The sequence below is a fragment of the Sinocyclocheilus grahami genome, unplaced genomic scaffold, assembly GCF_001515645.1.
Source record: "Sinocyclocheilus grahami isolate Dianchi unplaced genomic scaffold, SAMN03320097.WGS_v1.1 scaffold539.1, whole genome shotgun sequence".
NCBI lineage: Eukaryota > Metazoa > Chordata > Actinopteri > Cypriniformes > Cyprinidae > Sinocyclocheilus > Sinocyclocheilus grahami.
In genome coordinates this window covers 1-23,705 of record NW_015505718.1, presented here as the reverse complement: position 1 = coordinate 23,705, position 23,705 = coordinate 1, and the positions used below count along the sequence as shown (strand labels likewise).

Sequence of the window (23,705 nt, the reverse complement as noted above, 5' to 3'; positions counted from 1 at the left end):
GTTGCTATTGTGTGACTATTGTATTGCAATAGGTAGCACTTTAAGATTAACCTTGAATCAAGACTAGTTAGCACATAATTAATAATTGAAATGGTTTAATAACAATATTTTGTTATGGTTACACTTGAATTGGTTACAAAATAGATGAAGGATGGTAAAGCATAGTTAATTGTACCTAGCATGTAAAATATTACCTGAGAGAAAGAGAGAGAGAGGAAGAAAAAGAGGGAGAGAGGGCAGAGACCCAAGAAGAGCTCCAACAAAGAAAAGAGGCAGCAAAAGAAAGAGGCAGCAAAGGAAAGAGACAGCCAAGGAAAGACAGAGCAACAGTTACAGTCCTCTTTTATCCCTTCCTTGACCATGTGACTAAAAACCAAATGTGAGACATTCAAACTGACCAATCAGCAGATTATAACTTCACCCACTGGGCAAAAGGTGTGACAATTAGCAGACCCCCGGTGTATACACATGTTGGCCTACAGGCATTGATCGATATCAGCACCTCTGTGCCTTCAGGAATTCCAAATGGCCCTTTTGTTACTGAAGATAGGTTTGGGACAGGAAAGCAGAAGTCTTTGATAATTTTTGACCTTACAGTAGAAGAACACATTACTTTGTGCTGAAGGCGAAAAAGCCTTCAGTATTTGTGCCTGCTGCCTGCTAATTTGTAAACACACAGTAGGACATTTTGTCGTGTGTTCGTTATGTTCCATGTAATTCTGGGGAACACACAATCCTGGGAACATAAAAATGACTCTCTCTGACCCAATGGACAATGATTAGCTTACACTACAGATAGAAGAAGAAAAAAAGACTCCACATACAAATCAGTCATTGTTTGAGGTTTTTTTTTTCTTTTTGTGAAAGAATGTGAAACAATCACATCTTTCTCCTTCTGTGCCAGTGTCAAGTCATGCCCAACAGTTTGAATGCATTGCAAAACAATACTATATAAATTAAACACATTATTTTAAATAAAATACATTTCAGCATAAACTGGATTTTTTGTGTTTGTTTTTTGTAAAGCCAAGTATGTGCAGTCATGTTTTCAGACTAGTTATCTCAGGTTTGTCAAATTTTCATGAACCTTAACCAACTAACTAAGCAGTGTTTGGAGAGCTAAAGCATGTTTAAAGATTGAAAGTAGATCAAGCTCAAGCTCATTTTATTACAGCCACTGAATAAGTGTAATAATATATTAACAATGGGATACTTTGTATCAAAGAATTGTACACAATCAGTCCCTTGCAAGTCACATGCTTTATTCATTACTGTTGCCTCCCCTCTCAATAGATTGGTCTGCAGCTGTGAGAAACTTCTTATCCCTTTAAAGTAAGTGTTTTTCTTATGCTTTTGAGCTGGTAAATGGGTTTAATGAATGTATTCACTGCTTGTCAAGTTGATTGGGTAATGCCAAATATAAATTTTTAGGATCTTGAGAAGAAAAAAATTGTTATTGTAGAAACAGCTACTTTTTAAAATAGCATTGTTTATGGTTTTTTAAAAGAATTGCTGTTGAATTGATAGTTCTCTTAAATATCAGTAAAAGTTTCCTCTTAAAAACTATTCACAGAGCTGCTGAGAGCAACTTTTACTAAGAAATGGAAAGAAATCTAAGGCTAAGAGAAAGGGCGTGTTTGACCTTATTGCTATGGAAGATGTCAAGAAGTTTACAAACTATGCCCACAGTGATTAGCAGATAGGGGCTGGCTATCTGTCAGTAATTTAGTCAGAAATATTGTACGAGGTATCATATTGCCATATTCAAATTAGAATCTGAAATATCACTGGTAACTCTTTACAATAAGGTCTCATTTGTTGACATTATTTCATGTATTAACTAACATGAACTAACAATGAACAATAGATTTAACATTTATTTACCTTTGTTAATGTTAACATTTTTAATGTTCATGTTAGTTCTCAGTGCATTAGCTAATGTTAACAACTTTTGATTTAAAAAACATGTTGGTAAATTTTTAGATTAACATTAACTAAGATTAATAAAGGTTGTAAAAGTATTGTTAATTGTTAGTTCATGTTAACTTATCTTGATGTTAATAAATGAAACCTTGGCTAATAAAGTTTCTGAAAGCATGCGAATACTAAAAGTCAACATTAAATGACGTGTTTACATGAAAAACTATTTTTTTACTGAAATCTCTGCTATACTTTTGGGTCCTTTACTGTTTTTTCCCCCACTCCACAGAAAATGAAATCCATCAGAAAATGATCAGAACCTGCCACATCCAACACACAGAAGTGCTTCTGAAGTCTGATAGAAAGACTAAATCCACTATCAGCTCTTTGCACAGACACACTGAGTTGACCCATTTGACATCTTTATGAAAATGCAACTTTTGTTGATTATTTTATGCATTGTTTCTATTGCCTTTCTGTACATAGAACACGCTTGTTGTGTCTGTGCCAGTGCTGAATATGAGATAAACGGACATTGCTGCCATATGTGTGCACCTGGTAAGTGAATAGTTTACAGCAATAAAAGAGAATCACTTTAGTTTTTAGTCCAATTAGTAGTATTGTTTACAAGGAGAATTGCAAGATGTCTTGACTCGGGGCTAAGAAAAACCTTCATAGAAAAGTTTGCATTGTAAAAAGGAACCTTCTAATATTCTATATACTTTTTAAAGGTAATCGTGTTTTATGGCATTGCACGGTGGATACCAGCACGACTTGTGTATCCTGTAGTGCATCCATGTACACCGATGAACCTAATGGCCTTGAAATGTGCTTTTCCTGCTCAACCTGTGATGCAGGTGATGGTTTTACATTTATTTAGCAGAGAGTTCAGGATACCCAAGTGTATACAATGCTTTAACATGCTTCATTATACAATAATAAATGTTATGTTTCAATATATTTAGGTTTAAGGATACAGAAGGCCTGTACACGGTTATCAAATACCATTTGTGAGCCACTAAAAGGATTCTTCTGTATGGTCAGAAAAAAAGGCAGCTGTAAATTAGCTGTTAAACATTCTCAATGTAATCCTGGAGAATACATTCAACAAAAAGGTACGGATGTTCTCATTTTTGGTGTAGATGTTACTAAAGCGAGTGCACAGATCATTGGCAAATACTACTCACAAGTTACTTGCATATTAGAATAGTCAGAAAAGAACACAAAATAATTACTAAACTAGACCTTATTTAATATATTTAATTTGCTATACACAGTTTTTTGTGATGAACTAAAACTGATGAACCTAACTTTCTGCAGATACAGTCATTCTAGCTACCATAGTTTATATCTATCTAAATCACGTCACAAGTATCTGCACTCTTTAGCAAGCACCAGTGGATCTTGTGGATCATAGTTTTTGGTACGATGCAAACAAAGTCTTACACAGGAACCTATTTTTTGTGACTTGTTTGAAAAATTAAACCTTATTGTCAAATGTTACCAATTTTAGAATAACTGACCCAATGTATGTACTGTTCACACTGGGTCATTCTTAATATTGAATAAACAATGTTAAAAACTAAACATTGAATACTTAGTGTGAAAAGCCCTGTAGTTTTTTTATTGAATTGAAGGTAAGTAAATTTTTGAAACAGTTAATCTTCAAATAACTGAGTGTCCTAATATCTCAACAGGAACAGCAAGCACTGATACTGTGTGTGGTGAATGCACAAATGGCACCTACTCTGATGGCACTTTCACAGCTTGTCAGACACATACAATGTGAGTCGTTTTACATTCAGTTTTACATTAAATTCCCATTCTAATAGGTCTGGACTTGCTAATATCACACTGTTGCATATCTACAGATGTCAGAGTATGGGTCGTAAACAAATAGAAACAGGAACAACGTCATCTGATGCTAAATGTGAACATACTCCAAATGGTACTGTTATTGGAAGCATAACTGGTGTTGTGGTCGTTGTTGTTATTGTTGTTATTGGAGTTTCAGTAACCCAGTTTGTCATATTCAAACACAAGTCAAAGGCTCGTCCAGGGATAAAGTAAGGCTTTGACAGTTTTCCCCCATTATAATGTACTTTACATTCGTCTGATTAATGGGATTTTTAGACCTCTTTAATATTTCAGGTCTGTCCAGGTCCAAAATGTTGGTGGAGGGCTCTTAAAGTACTTACATAATCCATGGACTTAATGTTACTTATTGCATTTCAACCAGTCAAAGTGAAACAAAAAGAAAAACTTTACTTGTTACTGACAAGCTGGTCACTGAGAGTGAGAAAACTATGCACACGTGTTCGCTTGCCTATATAATGAAATAACATTACTATGTACAGATTAAACACTGTAAAAGATTACAAGAAGAGGACGATGTAATATCATAAAAATGATTCTTCTTAACCAGTTACAGCTGTAATGAAATGGATATCAACACACTCACTATTGATAACCATGATAAAGTTTATGAATCATTCATTACCAATTTTGACACTACTTGCATGATATGTTGAAATTAGAACACAATATAACAGTACTTGTGAATCATTTTTGTGACATGACATATTTGTAAATAAATATATAAAAAAATCTACATTTTGTTCCAATTTGAATCTGAATCTCTGTATATGTTCTAAATGTATTTGTTACTCCATTTTATATTTGTACTTCTGCGTCCATTTTTTTGTAAATACAAAACAAATAAATTTTCTATTATACTGTCACACTATTTGCCTTATAATACTGTACATGGCACATTATAAGTTTAGAAATAGTTCTCATTCAGACATGTTGTGTACCAAATGTTACATTCAAAATGTTTCATGGTTGAGGTTCACTGTGAAAATAGCTCATTTCAGCTATAGCAAAAGTCTTAATCGCTTTATTATTCACAGTAAATATGCTTTTTGTATAGCGACCGATAGAGCTCAACACGTTACAAAACACATGCAAATAGAAAAAACATCAGCAAATTAAGGAAACAACTTACTTACAAATACTCACAACGCAACCAAATACAGAAACGTGTTGCAAAGAGCAAAGACCACAACAGAAATGTTTCAAGAGGATCCCTACAAGTGACAAAAGTGGCTGTGACATATGTCTAATAGATAACCTGCAAGGTGAGTTTTTGTTTATTTTAACATCCTGATCTATATTTGGTTGTGTGTATTGCAGCACGTTTCTGTATTTGCTTGCATTTGTGAGGTTTTTTGCAGTGCTGATGCATTCTTCTCATAAGCTGATTGAAGGCTGCGAAACGAAGACTCAAAAACATCGAGACGTCCTTCTAAGGAGTTTAATGACATGGCAGCCAAGATGTTATGCATCCTTTCCACTTGAGAAACATCCATAACAATGTGAAACTATTTTTATATACGTTTTGTTTCACTTTATTTTTAATGTTTTCTCATGAAGTTTGACATGCTGAATTTGAAAATCACATTACATTTTATGTATCATTAACAGTAATCATTAAAAAGAAAAAAATATATTTTGACAGCTTATAAAAGCTAATCTGTTATTACGCATGCCTAGAAATTACGCATAATACTAAGCCAACAACAACAGTTTAAAACAAACAGTGAGTTGTCCAGAACTTCAGAAGTGTACGTTGGGTGATTTTTTGTCTATGACTAGTCCTACAATGTTCTGGAATGTTCCAGAGAGCACTAGTTGTCACGTCCTTGGACTGCCCCTGTGTTGTGTTGTGCTCCCCGTGACCCAGTTTCTCCCGTTTTGATGGTGTTCATTGTTTCCAGGTGTTTCTCGTTGACTCCCTCGTCTAGTCATGTATTTAAAGAGTGTTCTGTAACTTGGTTCCTTTGTCCAGTGTCTAACGTCATTTCCTCATGCTACGTTTGTGTCTCCTGGCTCCCCTGTGTTTCCTTTCTGAGGATTAATAAAGACTGTTATTCGTGAATGCTTCTACGTCTCTGCGCTCCTTCGTTCCTACACAGCAGCATAACCGTGACACTAGTATATTACGGTAACTTCTAGAATGTTCCCATCCTTGAACAAGGAGATATTTTTAGTACAATTTATACAATAACATTTCTGCACATTAATTCATAATGATGGAAGTTCTAAAATTTACCTGACCTAAATACTTACCAAAATATTGATGCTACGTGAAAATACATTTTATGGGTCTGGCTTCCGGTCTCATCCGTGTCCAGCTATTTTTAGCTGTACAAAACAGCTAGTTTTGCTGCTTGATATTGCAAATCTGTCTTACCATATTATTTTAAAGGGTCAGTTCACCCAAAAAAAGAAAATTCTTTCATTGATTACTCACCCTCATGTCGTTCCACACCCCTAAGACCTTCATTCATCTTCAGAACACAAATTAATATATTTTTGATCAAATCTGATGGCTCAGAGAGGCCTCCATTGACAGCAATGCCACCCAAACTCTCAAGATACATAAAGGTACTAAAGACATCGTTTTTCATGATCAAAATAGAGTAAATCACCTTTTGAAAATGGCGATTCAAATAAAGAGTGAATCAATACAATGTAAAACCAGTAGGTGGCAACAAGTGACTAAGAAAATGTGTCGTCTTTTTTTAAGCCCCTTATCTCTTCCGACCCTATAGCAACGCCCCTAGCGTCTACATCTGGAAATCCAGGTAAACATACTTGTGTGCAGGAGCACCTGTACGCACTGTGGGCCATACACACTGCATATATACCATAAGTGCTGACTGACCTGAGAAACATTTTCTCTGCAAATATTTCTGCAGCTATTATTTACGTACAGTATTTCTGGTTCGAATGAACCAGCAATGCCAATCATTCTTTATTTAATCATTCTTTTGAGTCAGTCTCTCTTTAAAGGGTTAGTTCACCCAAAATGAAAATGTTGTCATTAATTACTCACCCGTAAGACCTTCATTCATCTTCGGAACACAAATTAAGATATTTTTGATGGAATCTGAGAGCTGTCTGACCCTGCATAGACAGCAATACAACTGAAATGTTCCCAAGTCCAGAAACGTAGCAAGGAGATCATTAAAATAATCCATGTGACATCAGGGGTTCAACCACAATTTTACAAAGCTACCAGAATACTTTTTGTGCGCCAAAAAAAAAAAAACACTTTATTCAACAATTCATCTCCTCCACCAAGTAGCACCATTTTGGAGAGTATACGCTGGACGTAAACAGACGTTCAGATCAAATCACAACGTAGGAAACAAATGCAGCTGACACAGAACAGCATACGCTGTTTACATCCAGCTGATATTCTCCAAAAATTCTTATTTCATTGCTTTAATTATAAGGGCATTCTAACTGCATTCTAATAGGCTTCATCGTGCAGATTTTTGAATCTCAAGACGTGTTTTTGTTCGGTTTTTGCAAAGTCGGTGACTCGATAATGTCAGCTCTGCTATCGTCTCTCAATCCCTCACAGTCACACATAGGCCTATAGCCAGTGGCAGGCTGAACCGTAAGTTTTCCCGGTGGGCCGCTGTACAATGTGTGCCGGCCCATTGCATAAATATAAAGAATAGATTATAGTAAATGTACGTGCATATCCGTCCATCGGCCCAAACGAATGGCCCTTTTCACAAGACTGTTAGCCAAAATTTAGCCAATCAAATCGAAAAAGGTGGGATTTACTGTTCACAGAAGATGAACTGGGCGGCATTTGAATGCGAGCTGAGGTAAGATATAAACAGCTAAACATGATGAGACAATTCAGCAATATTTGACAACTGTTTTCCAAAAATGTTAAAGGTGGGATAAGTGATTTCTGGTAGCCAATGTTGATATTTCAAATCACCAAAACAAACAAGCCCCTACCCCAAAAGGGTCTCGCCCCTATTTTGATAGCTCCGCCCAACGTAACATACGCAACCCAGGCAACGATTAGTTCTGTGAAACAAAGCAAAACCAATGTTACACCGTGTCTACACCGGACGCGAGTGGCTGACAAAATACTATAGAACTCATTATAATCAGTGATGCTCTGTACACTGGATGCGGCATAGCGCGATATGACAAATCCTGACAGAAAACTGCTGCTGCGTTCTATTCATGACGTATTGACACATATTTCAAATGATTTTCAGCGGTCGCTTTATCGGGTCCAGTGTAGACAAACTTTAGCTGTTGCGGCATTGTCGTGCCCGGTGTAGACACGGTACACTCTCCTATTTAAAAGAAACAAAGCAACCTCGACGTCTGATCGCAGGCCTCCGCTCCTTGAGTTCTCTCCAGCGCTGGAAAGCTGATCCGATATTCACTCGGGTCCTACTTCTTGCCTTATCGTAAGTCTTCTTTTGTTCCGCAGACATTTTCCTCTTTTGTTTTTTATCCGCCATCTCTATCTTTCTGTCGTCGCTCAGCTTGTAAGGATCCACCCGCCAGCCCAAAAAGCGGAATCCAGCGGCCTGGTCGAAGGTTTAATGCGTATTCAGTCTTTTACTTGCGCTTCTGAATTTATCAGGATTTAGTTTCAATTTTGTCTAGCTCCGTGTTCAATCTGATTCCAATTTCAAGTGATCAGTTTTTAATTAGAAATATTGGCTAAACTTAATGATCACAAATATTGATTGTATATTAATTTAGATATTTGATTATTCCGGACTCACTATACTTTCAATTATCCATTCACTGGGGACCTAATGTCTCTTTTAAGTCTCACGCTGGCCTTACGTGGATCTTACGATCACAAACTCGCCAGTCTGATGCTAGTCAGAGGGTGTAGGTAGACTAATACCTATTTTGCATGCCGATATGCAGCAGCAAGCATCACAACAAAAAAGGAACCTCGAGGCTAAATTTGTAAATGTGTGCAAATACATAGGGCCCCAATCATATATTTTTCCTGGGGCCCCCAAATCACTAAATCCGCCCCTGATTATTATTATTATTATTCAATTATTATTAGTAGTAGTAGTAGTAGTAGTATTGTTATTATTGTACTTTTATTATTACATTTATAGGTCGACTAAAATTAATTTGCCATGATAATAACATTATTTTATCAAAATATCTCCCTCTTTTCGTTTTCTTTCTTGCTGCATTGAAGATTAAATGGTTAAAGTTATATTGTCGCGCAGGCGCAGTGAGGGAAAAAGCACTGCGTTTAGGGCAGTCGGTTCGTAGCTCTGCTTCAGCTGCGCGATACCCTCACGTGGGGCGACTAAAATTTCTGTCATGTCAGAAATTCATCCGACCGTCCGATTGCCTGTCGGCCGAGACTTATCGCTTCTCGTTTACCCCTGTACAGCACGAACGCTGCACGACAAACTACGCACGACAAAGCTCGACAAAATTCGGCCTGACTCTTAAAAAAAGTCGCACAAGCTAAAATTCGGCTCAAAATCGGACTAAAGTCGCACAGAGTAAAACGGCTTTAAGCGGTTTAAGCGAAAAAATTTTCATCATAAAAAAACTGAAAGGCACAATAACGTCTCAGGTTACGTATGTAACCATGGTTCCCTGAGTAGAGAACGAGACACTGCGTCCTCTAGGGGTCGCTATGGGAAACCCCTTCAGTGTGACCAGTGTCTGAAGCATATATCTTAAAACGACAATAACATTGGCCGGCGACAGCCTATGACGCCACTACTGGTGCGACCATAGTATAAATAGGCGCCGGGAGAACACGTCATCCGCTTCTTCGTCTGAAACTTGCGTCCAAAGCATGGCAGGAAATCTTGAGGACGCAGTGTCTCGTTCCCTACTCAGGGAACCATGGTTACATATGTAACCTGAGACATTCCCTTTCAAGGGAACTTCGAACTGCGACCTCTAGGGGTCGCTATGGGGAACGGTATACCTACGCCACCATGCTGAGGGTAGTGCATGCCAAACCACAGGTGAGCACTAAGTACCAACTCTACCAAAGCTTTAAGGGAGTTGCCCCTGGGACGTTAGATTGCTGTCAGTGACATTATCCCCTACGGCCAAAGGCCTAAGCTACATACCCCAAAAACGTACCTGTTAGGGCCAGAACTCCTGGGCCCAGGGTAGAGCTCAAGACTTGGAATCAGGAATAGATTCCTTTAAGGGGATACAACCAAGTGCCTAGAATCATACTAGGTCTTGGCCTGTCACCCAGGGAGCTACCGTTTGCTCTGCATGAGCTTGCTGAAGGAACTGTCTCAACAGACCCTTAGTAGTAGTTAACACCCTGTTAAAGTAGGTATCCTGAGGATACATAGGTGGAGTGGTGCCCAAGGTGGAACCGGGGCCTAACCGACTCAAGAAAGTGCACGAAGCCGCCGTGCATAGCCCCTACCGTACAGGATTTTAGAAAGAACGCAAAAAGCTTAATTTGCGAACTTACCACAGTGTGGATTTTAGAAAGTGCACAGGGACTTCACGTGCACACTTACCATATCATGGATTTTAAAGATACCGTTCTAAGGGGCCTCGTGGCACTCTGAAGGAGCAGACCATAGATGGAAATGGCGCATCCCAAGAACAATATGTCTGAGAAGCACCAACTCATCCTCATGGTATAATGCTGGAATGGCTAGCAGTAAGTTACCTAGCTGAGGGAGCATAACACCCAGCTCTCAGCAGAGAGGGGGCTCGACCTACAGCATGTTCATTAGAAATCCTGAAGAGTAAGCGTACTGCAAGCTTAGCCAAAAACTCAGCGCATCAGGGAGGCAGAGGAAGCGCCTATTTCGCCTGAGGTTGCCGGTTCCAGGTGCTCAGAAAAGGAGTAGCGTGCTCATAGGCAACCCTCTGATAGAGGGGAGCAATGCTAAACACCACCACGAGAATAGCCCACGGAGCGGGGAATGCAACTCCTCAGAAAGGGAGAGAACTTGAACGCTCGTAAGAAAGCACCATGCTCATAAATAACTCTCAACAGTGAGGGGAGCGATGCTTTAAAAGTGTATCAACAGAGACACACTAGTTGAGTGGAGCCCAAGGTGAGTACCGGGGCCTAAGCCAACTCAGAGAAAGGGAATGAGGCTAACAATGCGTAACCCTTACCATACAGGATTTTAGAAAGTGCACAGAGTGCTTAGCGTGCACACTTACCACCATGTGGATTTTAGAAAGTGCGCAGAGTGCTTAGTATGCACACTTACCACCATGTGGATTTTAGAAAGTGCGCAGAGTGCTTAGTATGCACACTTACCACCATGTGGATTTTAGAAAGTGCGCAGAGTGCTTAGTATGCACACTTACCACCATGTGGATTTTAGAAAGTGCGCAGAGTGCTTAGTATGCACACTTACCACCATGTGGATTTTAGAAAGTGCACAGAAGCTTAGCATGTGCACTTGCCATAGTATGGATTTTATAGAGATCTGCTCACAGATGCCCAGAAGTCCTCAACCACTCAATCGGGAGTGGCAGGCTCAAAGATGTGAGGGGAGCACTGCCTGACTTGACCCGAATAGAGGCAGCTTATCAGGGAAGCAGCAAGTGGCCCAACTTCCTGATGCCACTGCCACGGAGCGACTCCTAGCTAACCCTCACAGAGAGGGGAGCACTTCTTAGCTCTACCAGAAGGGGGCGCTAGATTAGAAGGGGTAACCCAGCTGGGCCCAATAAGAGACAGTCCACTGGTGCAGCTGGACACGGTCTCATGCTTTCGATCTCGATAGAGAGCGTGGGTCCCGTATAACCAGACCCAACAGAATCTGAAGAAATAGCGGGACCCAATAACCATTCATGCGTATAGAGATTACTACTCCTCAGAGTAGAAGCGCAAAGGAGAGGTTTCCCACAGAAACACAAATCCCTCTTACCTCAGGGAACTCAGTGTACTCCAGCCCACTCCACAGAGGGGTGATTATTGGTTCAATGCTAAGGGCAGTGTGACAGTGAGGACTCACGGGCCTGACCGTCTATGGAGCATTGAGCTCAGAGAACGTGCATGAAGGTTAAGGAACGTTTCAAATCTTGGGAGACCTCTCAGGGTGAGAAATGAGTAGTTCGCACGTGGCCAGAGGATAGGGAGCCTGTCGCGAAGCATGTACTCAGAAGAGAACTAGCCCACGAGAAGGACCCACAAGTCCTGAAGTTGCAGCGTTATACTGGGGACCTGATGCTGGGAGACTTCCTCAGAAGAACCGATGAGTGAAACCCACCTGCTAAGTCAGGAGGGTCAAACCTAAAGTCAGAAAAACAGAACAGGTCCGAGTAGCGCTGCAGAGAAAGGCTAGCATCAAATACAGAAAGACTAGCGGTAGAGTAGATAAAAATGGATCGTACTCACCAACCATGGCTCCTGCGCATGACTCAGGCTCATGATATAGGCTGGAGGCAAAGTCCGAAGCCTGGACCCTCGTGGAATGAAGGATTTAAAGGCAGCCGAACACGTCTTGGCCTCCTAAAAACCTCACGACCACCGTCTCGACAGAAGTGCTGAAAAGCTCAGAAGGGGAAACCGGCACATCAAGAAGAAAGCCCTGCTCTTTCGACCCGATAACCTCCAGACTTACCCACAGATGTCTCTCCATAACCACCATGGCTGCCATTCTGCCAATGGCAGTGGCGGCCTGCTTAGCGGCACGGAGAGCAAGATCGTGGTGCGACGCAACTCAGCCACCTCATCAAGGGATAGACCCTGCCTTTATCCAGGTCTTTCAGCAGATCAGCCTGAAAAGCCTGAAGCACCACCATGGTGTGCAACGAGACTGAAGCCTGACCTGCTGCCGTGCCTTAAGAGAAGATGTCTCCCCAATGGAGAGATAGCAGGTCAGCGTCTCTTCAACAGGTGGCATCTTCTCATAACCATTCTCACGCATCCCCTCGATGTTGGCATAACTAGTATGCTGGAAACTGTGGATGCGGGATGAGAATTTTTTTTTTTTTTCAAGCCGGAGTGCAGTATAATGTGGTTATCTGAGAAGGACATGATATAAACCATCTGTCCAATAACTGCAGACAGCTCCACACTTTACATTTCCTATATAAACAAAAGGAAATTACTGAGAAACTTCCCGTCAGGTCCTTTCCATGTTCTCACCGCGATGCAACGCGCAGCATGCATTACCTCGGAAATCAAGTGTGAACGAAAACTGCTGCCGCGAATGCATCGCTATTCCCGCGAGAGGAAAACGCACTCATGCAAACGCTATCTACAAACTCGGGTAAATGGTGAAATACTCACATCCCCCTCAGTAGTCCCGAGAATGCATTACAATGAGCACAAGCCGTCTCCTGTGAAACGAGCGCGTTCAATTCCTGCTTATCCCTCACAAGAAATAAGCAATGAATACAGAGCGCATCCAACTCCCTCAAGAGCTGAACGCGCTTGCTCTTCACCACACATTCACACACACAGGTATCAGAGCAAAGCCTCTGGCAAGAAACATGCACTCCTAGTCGTGTTTAGCTTAACGCTAACATAAACAAACGGTCAGTGAAGACGAAGAAGAGGATGACGTGTTCTCCCGGTGCCTATTTATACTATGGTCACACCGGTAGTGACGTCATAGGCTGTCGCCGGCCAATGTTATTGTCGTTTTTAGATATATGCTTCAGACACCGGTCACACTGAAGGTGTTCCCCATAGCGACCCCTAGAGGACGCAGTTCGAAGTTCCCTTGAAAAGGAACAGCCCACATTCTGCACTACATAAGTCTTCAAGAGCAGAGCATTGTTATATGGTAGGCATTTAACTTTAGTGATATTAAACTGTCCCTCTATGTAAAGAGATTATAATGTAAAGAATATGACTGTCATTCCTTAATGTTAATGATGATAATAATAATAATAATAATTAATAATAAATCTGTATTGTGTTATATTTGAATGTTAGTAAGTGGTGTTAAAAACAGCTCTAATGAGCTGGTGGGTTTATGGTGTGGTGGGCCGCTCTGTGCCAAAAAGTCCAGGGCCACGTTTTAGCCCCAGTCCACCCCTGACTATCTTGCAAATTCTCCCATGACCCATCATGAAAAACAAAGTGCAGATGTACATATGATGTAAGTAAGACACTTTTCACAGTGAAGACAAATTCATTGATAATAACGGGAGTAATAATGGGAGTTTATTATGTCTATTTACTAGACAGTGATAATACGATAATATAAATGTTTTTTTGCTCACTTTCGGTATTATTTACATTTACATTTATATTTACATTTAGTCATTTAGCAGACACTTTTATCCAAAGCAACTTACAAATGAGGACAATAAAAGCAGTCAAAACTAACAAAAGAGCAACAATATATAAGTGCAAATGACAAGTCTTGGTTAGCCTAACGCAGTGCTCGTAGCAAGGTGTATATATATACATATATATTATACACACACACACAAAGAAAAACAAGTAGATAGAATAGAAAAAATAGAAAGCTAGTGTTTGTTTGTTTTTTGTTAAAATAAAAAAAGAAGATAATTATAGGTAAAGTAGAATTAAAATAGAATAAAAAGTGTTAGAGTTAGAGGGTCAAATAAAGGTGGAACAGATATGTTTTTAGTCGGTTCTTGAAGATGGTTAAGGACTTGGGCAGGTCATTCCACCAGGAGGGAACAGTTAATGAAAAAGTCAGTGAAAGTGATTTTGTGCCTCTTTGAGATGGCACAATAACACACCGTTCACTTGCAGAACACAAGCTTCTAGAAGGCACATAACTCTGAAGTAATGAATTTAGGTAAATGGGTGCAGATAATATTTATTCGCTTTTGAATAACCATGTAAATTAAATTAAATAATGAAATAATTTTTAAACTTACACTGTTTTTATTAAACTGTGATCATGTTAAAGATAAATTCAGTCAGATAAATATTTTATGACATGACACCCATATCTGCTGCTTGTCTTAAAAAGCATAGTTAATACATTACACACTAACACTAGACTACTTTTAGCCTTACAGGAGCTGGTTCGTTGCCTATGTTGAATCATCCGAAGCGGTTTCTCAGTCAGTAAAACAAACAAGTACACAGAGACCAAACTGTACTGGATGAAGTGGACAATCAACTACAAAGAACTGAAACAAAACACTACATTTTGAAAGGGAACTTTAAAAAAAAAATCAGCTACTGCTTTGCTGAGTCCTGTACGTCACGCCGAAAGGTTATTTGCGTCCAACCGCTGTTTTCCAGCTGTTGCGTGACAAGAACGACGCCGCTGTGTCACATGAACCCTCCTGCTTGCGTCATGCCCATATAGATAATCTCTTGTTGATCCATACACCGCCTTCAGAACGCATAAACCAGGAAGCAGGATTTTTCCTTCGTTTCAAAAGAATTCCTCCCCAAACTAACTTCAGCGGTAAGATCTTTTTTTTTAACATGTCGTGACTGTACTTGATTATAGTCCATACAGTAAATGTTCTGTATAAATATCATGACAAAGGTTCGACTTAGCGAAACACTTTTCGTCTCGTATCCAATATCAATGCTTTATATGAGGAAAATAAATTAAATAAATGAAAATGTAAATACTCTTAAGTAAGCCTAAGTAATACTAAATTGAGTACAACTTAAAAAAGTAGACTGATTATTTGGCTTGTTTCAAGTTAAGTCGTTCATTAGCCTATTTATAGCTATTTATTATTACATAAAGTAAATTTATGGTTTTAAAATGTAAGTTGTCCTTATTGTATCAAGTGATTTAGAGTAATTGTGATTAATTTATTTATTAACTTAATATCATATTATTATCAATATTGGCATTTATTGGAGTTGACAAGTTAATGGAGAACAATGGAGTTCTTGTTTCTTGGTATTGATCATGTGATTTCTCAGTAAATTAAACAAAGTACACTTGTGGCCTAACAATAACACACCTGAGAGTTAGGTGCTTCCCAGAGTGTTTGTAAGTGAAAATTAAACCATTTTATATGCACCTTTATGTTAGTTTTCAAACATAATCTTCAACCGCATTGTCACGCTCGTCCGTAACAACAATGTTTTTAGTCAAATATTAATTATAAGTTTTAACTCTGTTCATTACCTGTCTAGCAATGTGTGTTTATGCTGATGAAAAAATTATGTGTCTTTTCACATCTTTTATCACGTGTCATTATATTTATTGAGTTTGTTCATGCCTTTTATGCCATTTTATGTTTCATGCTTCAGAACTGTGACGTAATTTCCAGTAAGGGAGCATAGTGAGCATCGATGCTCCCTGGTTTTTGTGGTGGAATTTTTCAGGGAGCAAACACTACAGTAGGATTTTGCGATTGAGACAGCCCTTAAAATGGCTGAAACCCTGATCAGTGCATTGATCTATGGAGCTCATTGAGACACCCATTATATCAGCTCCTAAATCAACTGCCTGTTCAACTGTTTCAAGTGGAGACATGCAGTGTGTGAACTGATACTGAAATAAATCTAATCTTGTTGTCTAGGACAACATTTATGATGATTTATACCAGTGAACCTAAAGACTCCACAGATGATGAGGAAACCAAAAGGGCTTCATATTAATTACCTCAAACATCCTTCATATGTTGATGAACTGAACCTCAGCATACACAGATTTTACTGTGGATTGCTTTTCTTCTTTCTGCACTCGCTGCTCTCAAGTTTGAACCTACAGAGCCTGATGGCATCACAAGGTGGAGAGAAACCAATGTATCTATGACCAACAATTCACTACTTCATCTAATGTGTTGTTGAAACCATAACAGAGCTTATGAAGTCTGGAGAAGAAATGTTCGACTCTGCTTTAAAAAAAACTCTCTTGCACTTTATGTGAGCATGATCAATTTAGAAATCATGTTACTCATTGCTGCTACTTTGAACTTCAAACAGTGTTTCAGTGCGTGTGCTCGTGCTGAATATGAGATACATGGAGAATGCTGCCCCATGTGTACACCAGGTACAGTATACATTGTTTAGCAGCAGTGTAGTGTGACCCAAAGAAACATATATTTTTTATTGTAATATTTTATTCTTCCATGAAGTGTCCCTTCAATGAGATTTTTAAAAACATTTTTAGGAAACCATGTTTATTGGCATTGTACTGTAGACACAAGCACAACTTGTGTTCAATGCCCTGCATCAACTTACATTGATGAACCTAATGGGTTGGATAAATGCTTTCCCTGCTCTGTGTGTGATGCAGGTATGTATTTCAAAATGAAGATTTAAAATACAGAAATGACTTCTAGTACATTTGTTTATATAAGAAAGCATTTTTTTCACAGGACTAGGTCTAAGAATAAAGAAAACTTGCACACGCTCTGCAGATACTATTTGTGAGCCATTGGAGGGATTCTACTGCACTGAGCGAAAGAAAGACAGCTGTAGGTTTGCTGTGAAGCACTCTGAATGTTACCCTGGACAATATGTCAAACAAACAGGTGAATATTTTAGAACACAGAGAAACAATGGCCATACAATGGAAGGACAACTAGCTTTACTAAAAATGTTGACTCAGAAACAAGAACAATACCAGTAATACTTGTAATGATAAACTCCCATTAATACAGTCATTATCTTAATATCCTTACAGGAACAGCATTTACTGATACTGTATGTGGTAACTGCATGGAAGGGACTTACTCTAATGGCTCTTTCACTGCCTGTCGACCACATTCAAAGTGAGTGATTAACATAGATTCACAAGTCTTAAAAGATATTCTAATATGACCAGATATGCTAACAATGTATACATTTATAGTTGTGAGATTAAAGGCCTTAAAGAAATAAAACCAGGAACAATATCATCTGATGTGGAATGTGGGAAGTCAGTTCCAATTGCTATCATTGTTGGAGTCGTTGTTGGAATCATTGTTGGTGTTTTGGTGACAGCTGCAGGGATAAAAATCTATTGCAAACTTAAACAGAAGAGACAGGCTTTTGACAGAAGTAAGACTGTTTTATTACAAAAATATATGTATAAAAATAAAACATTAAGGTGTTGTGCAAGTGATAATATACTTGTTTTGTGTTTTAGGTATAATTCTTTGCTCAGTACCAATACAAGAGAGTGATGGTCAGTGTGAACCAGTAAGTGAAAAATTCAACTGTGTGCTTGATAATATTATATTTGTTTGTATTTTTATTATTATTAATATTATTACTATTATTAAACATTTAAGAATACAAATTTAAATTTAGTGCGTTAAAGGGGTCATATCACAAGGATCAAACTTTACATGTTATTATGGGATAAAAGAGTTCCGTTTATCTTGATTTTTGCTGTATGCTTTGCAAACAGACTGTAAACCCACAGATACCATCACAGCCAGCAAAGCACCCCTTTATAACATGAGTGCACAAAGCAAAGTAGAGTAATTTGGAAAAATCATGCAAAAATTGTATATAGATATCATAATACTCTGGTATTGTGCTGTGTCAAATGTGGATATTGAGTTATTTTTAATGAAATTAACTTTTCACAGACATCACCAGACTCAGTGACCCCTCTTATATTCAACACTAGTAGGTAAGAGCGTTCTACTTCTAAAACCTTGCTCTATAGAATAGAACAGTCTCCAAATTTCAGAACAGGCTTCTTAGCAGGTATCAAATATGTTTATTTGCTAAGTAAAAGGAAATGAATATATTCAGTAAAGTCAATAAAATAACTTGATTTTGCCTTCTTGCATGCTACCACTATGCTTTGCTGGAATATTTCAGTAAAGGCTTGATACTAATATAATAGGTGCAGATTAGTCATATATATTTTACTGGTTATGCAAGTTGCTTACAAGTTAGAGCAGGTTCATTTTTGTTCATCTTGCCCTGGTTGTTATTCCCACTTGGAATGAAGAGCTTTGAACTTCATGAATGTTTTAACATCTGCCAAATGCATAAAAGTAAAATAATTATTCTGGGCTTAAGTCGTCATATCAGTTGTTTGGGTAAATATAGCCAGCAAAATGTAAACGTGCAAATTTGGTGCACCTTTAAAGCAGCATATTAAACAAAATTGTGATTTTATCATTTCAGCCCTTTACATCAATCAGCTGCCTGTTCTGTTTCAAGAGGAGACATGCAATGTGTGACCTGATATTGAAAGAAATTTAATCTTGGTTTTAAGGAATCCAAAAGCTCTACCAAAGAACCTGAAGACTCCATAAACAGCTGATGAGCGAATCTAAAGGGATTCTTGTTAATTACCATTTATATTCTGTGGTGAATGGTAAATGGAAGAGGTGTCAGTCTGAGCGATCAATACAGCACGCTCTCACTGTAAAGCAGGTCTTTATCGACCCTACCCACTATACCCACCCATCATAACTGAGATTCACTTTCCATTGGTTGAACTTAAAAGATGTTGGAACTCAAAGAAAGTTGGAAAACACTGCATCAGCATTATAGTGAAGCGATCGGATCCCGTTTGTCTTGCAGCTCTTGCAAAGCAGCATGGAATGCCATGAGGATCACCTCAAGATCTACACATTGTGTTATGTTGTGTTTATTTGAATCGAGAACACCTGCTCTAAATAAATATATGTGATTTGGTTTAGTAATGTTTGTTGAAGTTACAAACCAAAATGCAGCCCAAAAGCAGCATGTATACTGTTTACATGTACTTGGTATTGTCTACCTGAAACAATGATTCTTGTTGAGACCTTTTTCCTCTTTCAACCAAAACCAATAATGGTGGTTTTAGGTCTAAATTTGCATCCTTATTTTTATCTCATGTATTGGATAATTATGCAATTTAGTTTGAAAGTGGGCACTGATGTCCACCCTATATCACCAAGGTCCACTCACTTTTCAACTTCTGGCATTGCCACTGCTGTGGACTGCTTTTGTAACTTCTTTTTGGACTCCTTGCTCTCAAGTTTGAACATGCAGTGCTTGACATCATCACCAGCTGGAGACTAACAATCCAGGACTAAATGTGTTGAAGAAACCAGAACAGAGTTTATGCACTTCATATGAACATGATCAATTTAGGGATCGCATTATTCATTGCTGCTACTTTGAACTTTAAACTGTTTCAGACTTGTGCTGAATATGAGATAAATGGAGAATGCAGTTCCATATTTCAGGTACAATATACATTGTGTAATATTTGCTTTTGCCTGACAACTGTGTTAGTGACAGCTCAAAGACTTTTTCAACATTTATTAAGCAAACAAATTGAAGTTTTTCAAACACAGTTACAATTTCCAGTGTAGCTTACAGATCCAACATTCTTAACAATAAAATTATTATATTTTTATTTTCTTTCCTAAGAAATAAATGTTAAGGATATTTTGTATTCTTAAATCCAAAATAGGCTATTCCGTTCTTTACTCTTGATATTGTTCTTAAAATAAAATCTAATAATTTAAATTCTTCAAAAGAATTTTAAAAACTTGTCTTAATTAAGGTAAGATGATATACATTTATTGGGTTATTTCAAATTAATTGTTGTCATTAAGGACTGAAGAAGTCTGGAGACTAAACGTTTGCCTCAGCTTTCAAATAAACCCCCTATTGCATGTTCACTTTAGGGTTATTTATTGCTGCTACTCTGAACTTTAAACTTTGAACAGTGTTTCAGCGCTTGTGCTCATGCTCAATATGAGAAAGGCATAAACTTGTGCTCATGCTCAATATGAAATAACTGAGATAAACTACAGGTGCATCTCAAAAAATAGAATGTCATGAAAAAGTCATTTTTGTTTTGTAACATTTCAAAAAGTGAAACTTTCATATATTCTAGATTCATTACATGTAAAGTAAAACATCTCAAAAGATTTTATGTTTCAATTTTGATAATTAGAGCTTATAGCTAATGAAAGTAAAAAATCCAGTATCTCAAAATATTAGAATATTTCCTAAGATCAATACAAAAAAAGGATTTGCAAAACTGAAACGTTCAAGTTCTTTAAAGTATGTTCATTTATACACCCAATACTTGGTCGGGGCTCCTTTAGCACAAACTCCAGCATCAGGGAGGTGTGGCATGGAAGCGATCAGCCTGTGGCACTGCTGAGGCACTATTGAACCTTCAGCTCGTCTGTATTGTTGGATCGACTGTTTCTCATCTTTCTCTTGAAAATATCCCACAGATTCCATATGGGGTGCAGGTCAGGCATGTTGGCTGGCCAAGTATTATTATGGTCAGCAAGCCACTTGGAAGTGGTTTTGGCACTGTGGGCAGGTGCTAAAGTCCTACTGGAAAAGGAAATCAGCATCTCCATAAAACTTGTCAGCAGATGGAAGCATAAAGTCCTCCAAAATCTCCTAGTAGATGGCTGCATTAACTTTGGACTTAATAAAACACAATAGACCAACACCAGCAGACGTTACAGCACTCCAAATCATCACTGACTTCGGAAACATCACACTGGAATTCAAGCAGCTTGGATTCTGTGCCTCTCCAGTCTTCCTCCAGACTCCAGACCTTGATTTCCAAATGAAATGCAAAATTTACTTTTATCTGAAAAGAGGACTTTGGACCACTGAGCAACAGTCCAGTTCTTTTTCTCCTTAGCCCAGTTAAGATGCTTCTAATGTTGTTTCTGTTTCAGAAGTGGCTTGGTAGCCCTTTTCCTGAAGACGTCTGAGCGTGGTGACTCTTGATGCACTGACTCCAGCTTCAGTCCACTTCTTGTGAAGTTCTCCCAAGTGTTTGAATCGGCTTTGCTTGACAGTATTCTCAAGCTTCCGGTCATCCCTGTTGCTTGTCCACCTTTTCTTACAAACTGTCTTCCTTCCAGTCAACTTTGTATTTAATATGCTTTGATACAGCACTCTGTGAACATCCACCCCTTTCAGTAATGACCTTCTGTGACTTACCCTCTTTGTGGAGAGTGTCAATAGCCCCATTTCCACTGCAGGAACTTTCCTCAGGAACTCGGGACTTTGGGCTGGTACTCTGTGTTTCCACCGCAGGAACCAGGATCTTAATAAAGTTCTGGGTAAAAATTTGCCCCTCAGAAAGTCCCTGCTTGTAAGGTAGTACTTTTTTAAAGGTCAGGAACTTTGGGGGGTGGGACTTGGACGCTGAACATGCTGATTGGTTGAGTTCACGCATTGTATTTCAACCACCATTTATTAGCATATTTTTTAAATATATTATTGTTATTGTGTCATGAAATGTAGTTTTAAAAGTATTTTAAAAGAATGTAGCTGTTTAAAACTCAAATCTGCGGTTTATTTATAAAGACAGCGCCTATTTGAAAATGTGCAGCGCTGATTTCGGAGACATGAGCGCCACGGGATCAGTGGGCGCTCAGTGCTCATGTATCCCAACGAGAGCAGTCTCAACTCGGCTTGTCCTTCTGACATTTGCCGCTGTCTCCGATGTCTCTGTAGTGGTTAAACATGAGATATCATTTGTTTTGGGTAAATCTAACAGGTAATCTTTGGTCTTAATTCTATTATTCTATTAATCTATTAATATGTTAAAATTAAAATAAAAAGAGGCAATGCTGTTTGATATAATATTTAGTTTCATTGTAATGTGTGTGGGTCATTCTATGGAAATGTCCATTGTTCTGTCCTTAGCCTTTACAGAAATATTACACTTGAAAAACACTTTAGGGTTAAAATTTTTTATATATATTTTAAAATAAAACAATGTGTTATTTGAACAATTACACCTTCTTGAGCCATCAATGTGGCAATATTTGTTTTTAATTAATTATAAAGAATTCCAAGCACCACAAAACTGCTCGTCCCCACAGCCATGTACATGGGAGGGAAAGTGCTTTATTTTGAGGTCAAAAACAGGTTTTTCTACCATTTAAAATACAAAAATGTATTCATAACTATCAAATACATTATGTAAATGACATTAAAAAAACTAAATGCTAAATAAATATTATAAAATATATAATGAAAGTAGTGGTCCCCTGGAGTTGTGTCACTGGTGTTACCGTTTAACAAAAATAATTTATTTTGAAATAAAAATCACGCTGATGACATCACTTGACTTCCTTCTTCCTATTTCCTGAAGATCTAAAAAGGCCCATGATAAGTCCACTGTCTCTTTTCAGTTATCAGAAATTTTCTCATTTATCTCATGATTTCATAGTTGAAGTCACTGGTATGACCTACTTTATTGTTAGGGAATTGTAAAAAACTAGAATACAAATGGATTAAACTACTTAATTTAGCGAGCATACCATGATTGACAACATGTGGTTTGATACCTTGCAGCAGACATTTTGTAAAATGCATTTTTCATGATTACTGTCACTGGTGTTACCTTCCTTATGGGTAACACCAGTGAAGATCAGTTTATGTTTATGTTCTTTTATTAACTGCTTTGACTAATTGCTAAATGTATGCCGAATGTAACAATTTAGTCTCATCTAATAATTATAGTTGAAGAATAAGGATATTTGGTCTCATGTATGTCACTGGTGATTCACTGGTGTTACCTTGTTTTTTTCTGTCACACATTAAATAAAATTTGTCACATGTGACATGAGAATAATTTTACACCCACTGAATTCTGCTACACTCAAAAGGTAAGATTTAAAGGATTACATCATTACTTGCTTATAACTAGGTTTTTCCCCCAAATATTTTCATTAATGATGTTTTATTAACAAGGTTCGGGAGGAGCGCGTCAGATACTTAGCCTAATTAACACAGGTGGAGCGCACTCAAGTTAATCAATACCATGATATAAATACAGCTGACTTACCTCTATCCATTGACGGTTATCAGCATTCGGTTTGCACCTTTTGCCATTATATCGCAGACTCAGCTTCTCCCATCTAAACGACGAGACCTATACTGGGGATTTTTTCGGTTCTCTGGGCAAACTGCCGGCCCCAGGATCGCTCGTTCTCCGCCAGACACCGCTGCTGAGCTCCAGGCTTCATCGCGGCCACTGCTCCCTACTCGACCAGCCACACGCTCTCCACGATGCCGAGGCTTTATGGCAAGCCGTTTTAGCATTTAAAAGTTTGTTTTGACTATC

General features: G+C 38.3%; 2 protein-coding genes across 6 annotated transcripts; both read left to right on the top strand.

Moving 5' to 3' along the window:
* Positions 1-1,168: 1,168 nt before the first annotated feature.
* LOC107555596 (tumor necrosis factor receptor superfamily member 14-like) lies at positions 1,169-4,498 on the top strand. Of its 2 annotated transcripts, none has more exons than XM_016238448.1 (7): positions 1,169-1,332; positions 2,210-2,478; positions 2,652-2,777; positions 2,886-3,035; positions 3,618-3,705; positions 3,792-3,986; positions 4,072-4,498. In XM_016238448.1, exons 2-7 carry the CDS (start codon positions 2,346-2,348, stop codon positions 4,133-4,135), a joined length of 756 nt encoding a protein of 251 aa, XP_016093934.1. In that variant the 5' UTR covers positions 1,169-1,332; positions 2,210-2,345; the 3' UTR covers positions 4,136-4,498. The 2 variants fall into 2 exon arrangements, with proteins under 2 accessions (XP_016093934.1, XP_016093935.1); XM_016238449.1 differs by lacking the exon at positions 1,169-1,332 and adding an exon at positions 1,346-1,407.
* Positions 4,499-15,048: 10,550 nt separating this feature from the next.
* Positions 15,049-20,443, top strand: LOC107555595 (tumor necrosis factor receptor superfamily member 5-like). 4 transcript variants are annotated; one of them, XM_016238447.1, is made up of 9 exons: positions 15,049-15,146; positions 16,634-16,700; positions 16,821-16,946; positions 17,029-17,184; positions 17,337-17,424; positions 17,505-17,692; positions 17,781-17,833; positions 18,229-18,272; positions 18,779-20,443. In XM_016238447.1, exons 2-9 carry the CDS (start codon positions 16,688-16,690, stop codon positions 18,837-18,839), a joined length of 729 nt encoding a protein of 242 aa, XP_016093933.1. In that variant the 5' UTR covers positions 15,049-15,146; positions 16,634-16,687; the 3' UTR covers positions 18,840-20,443. The 4 variants fall into 4 exon arrangements, with proteins under 4 accessions (XP_016093933.1, XP_016093930.1, XP_016093929.1 ...); XM_016238444.1 differs by having other exon boundaries at positions 16,228-16,700; XM_016238443.1 differs by having other exon boundaries at positions 15,956-16,700.
* The last annotated feature ends 3,262 nt before the right edge of the window (positions 20,444-23,705 follow it).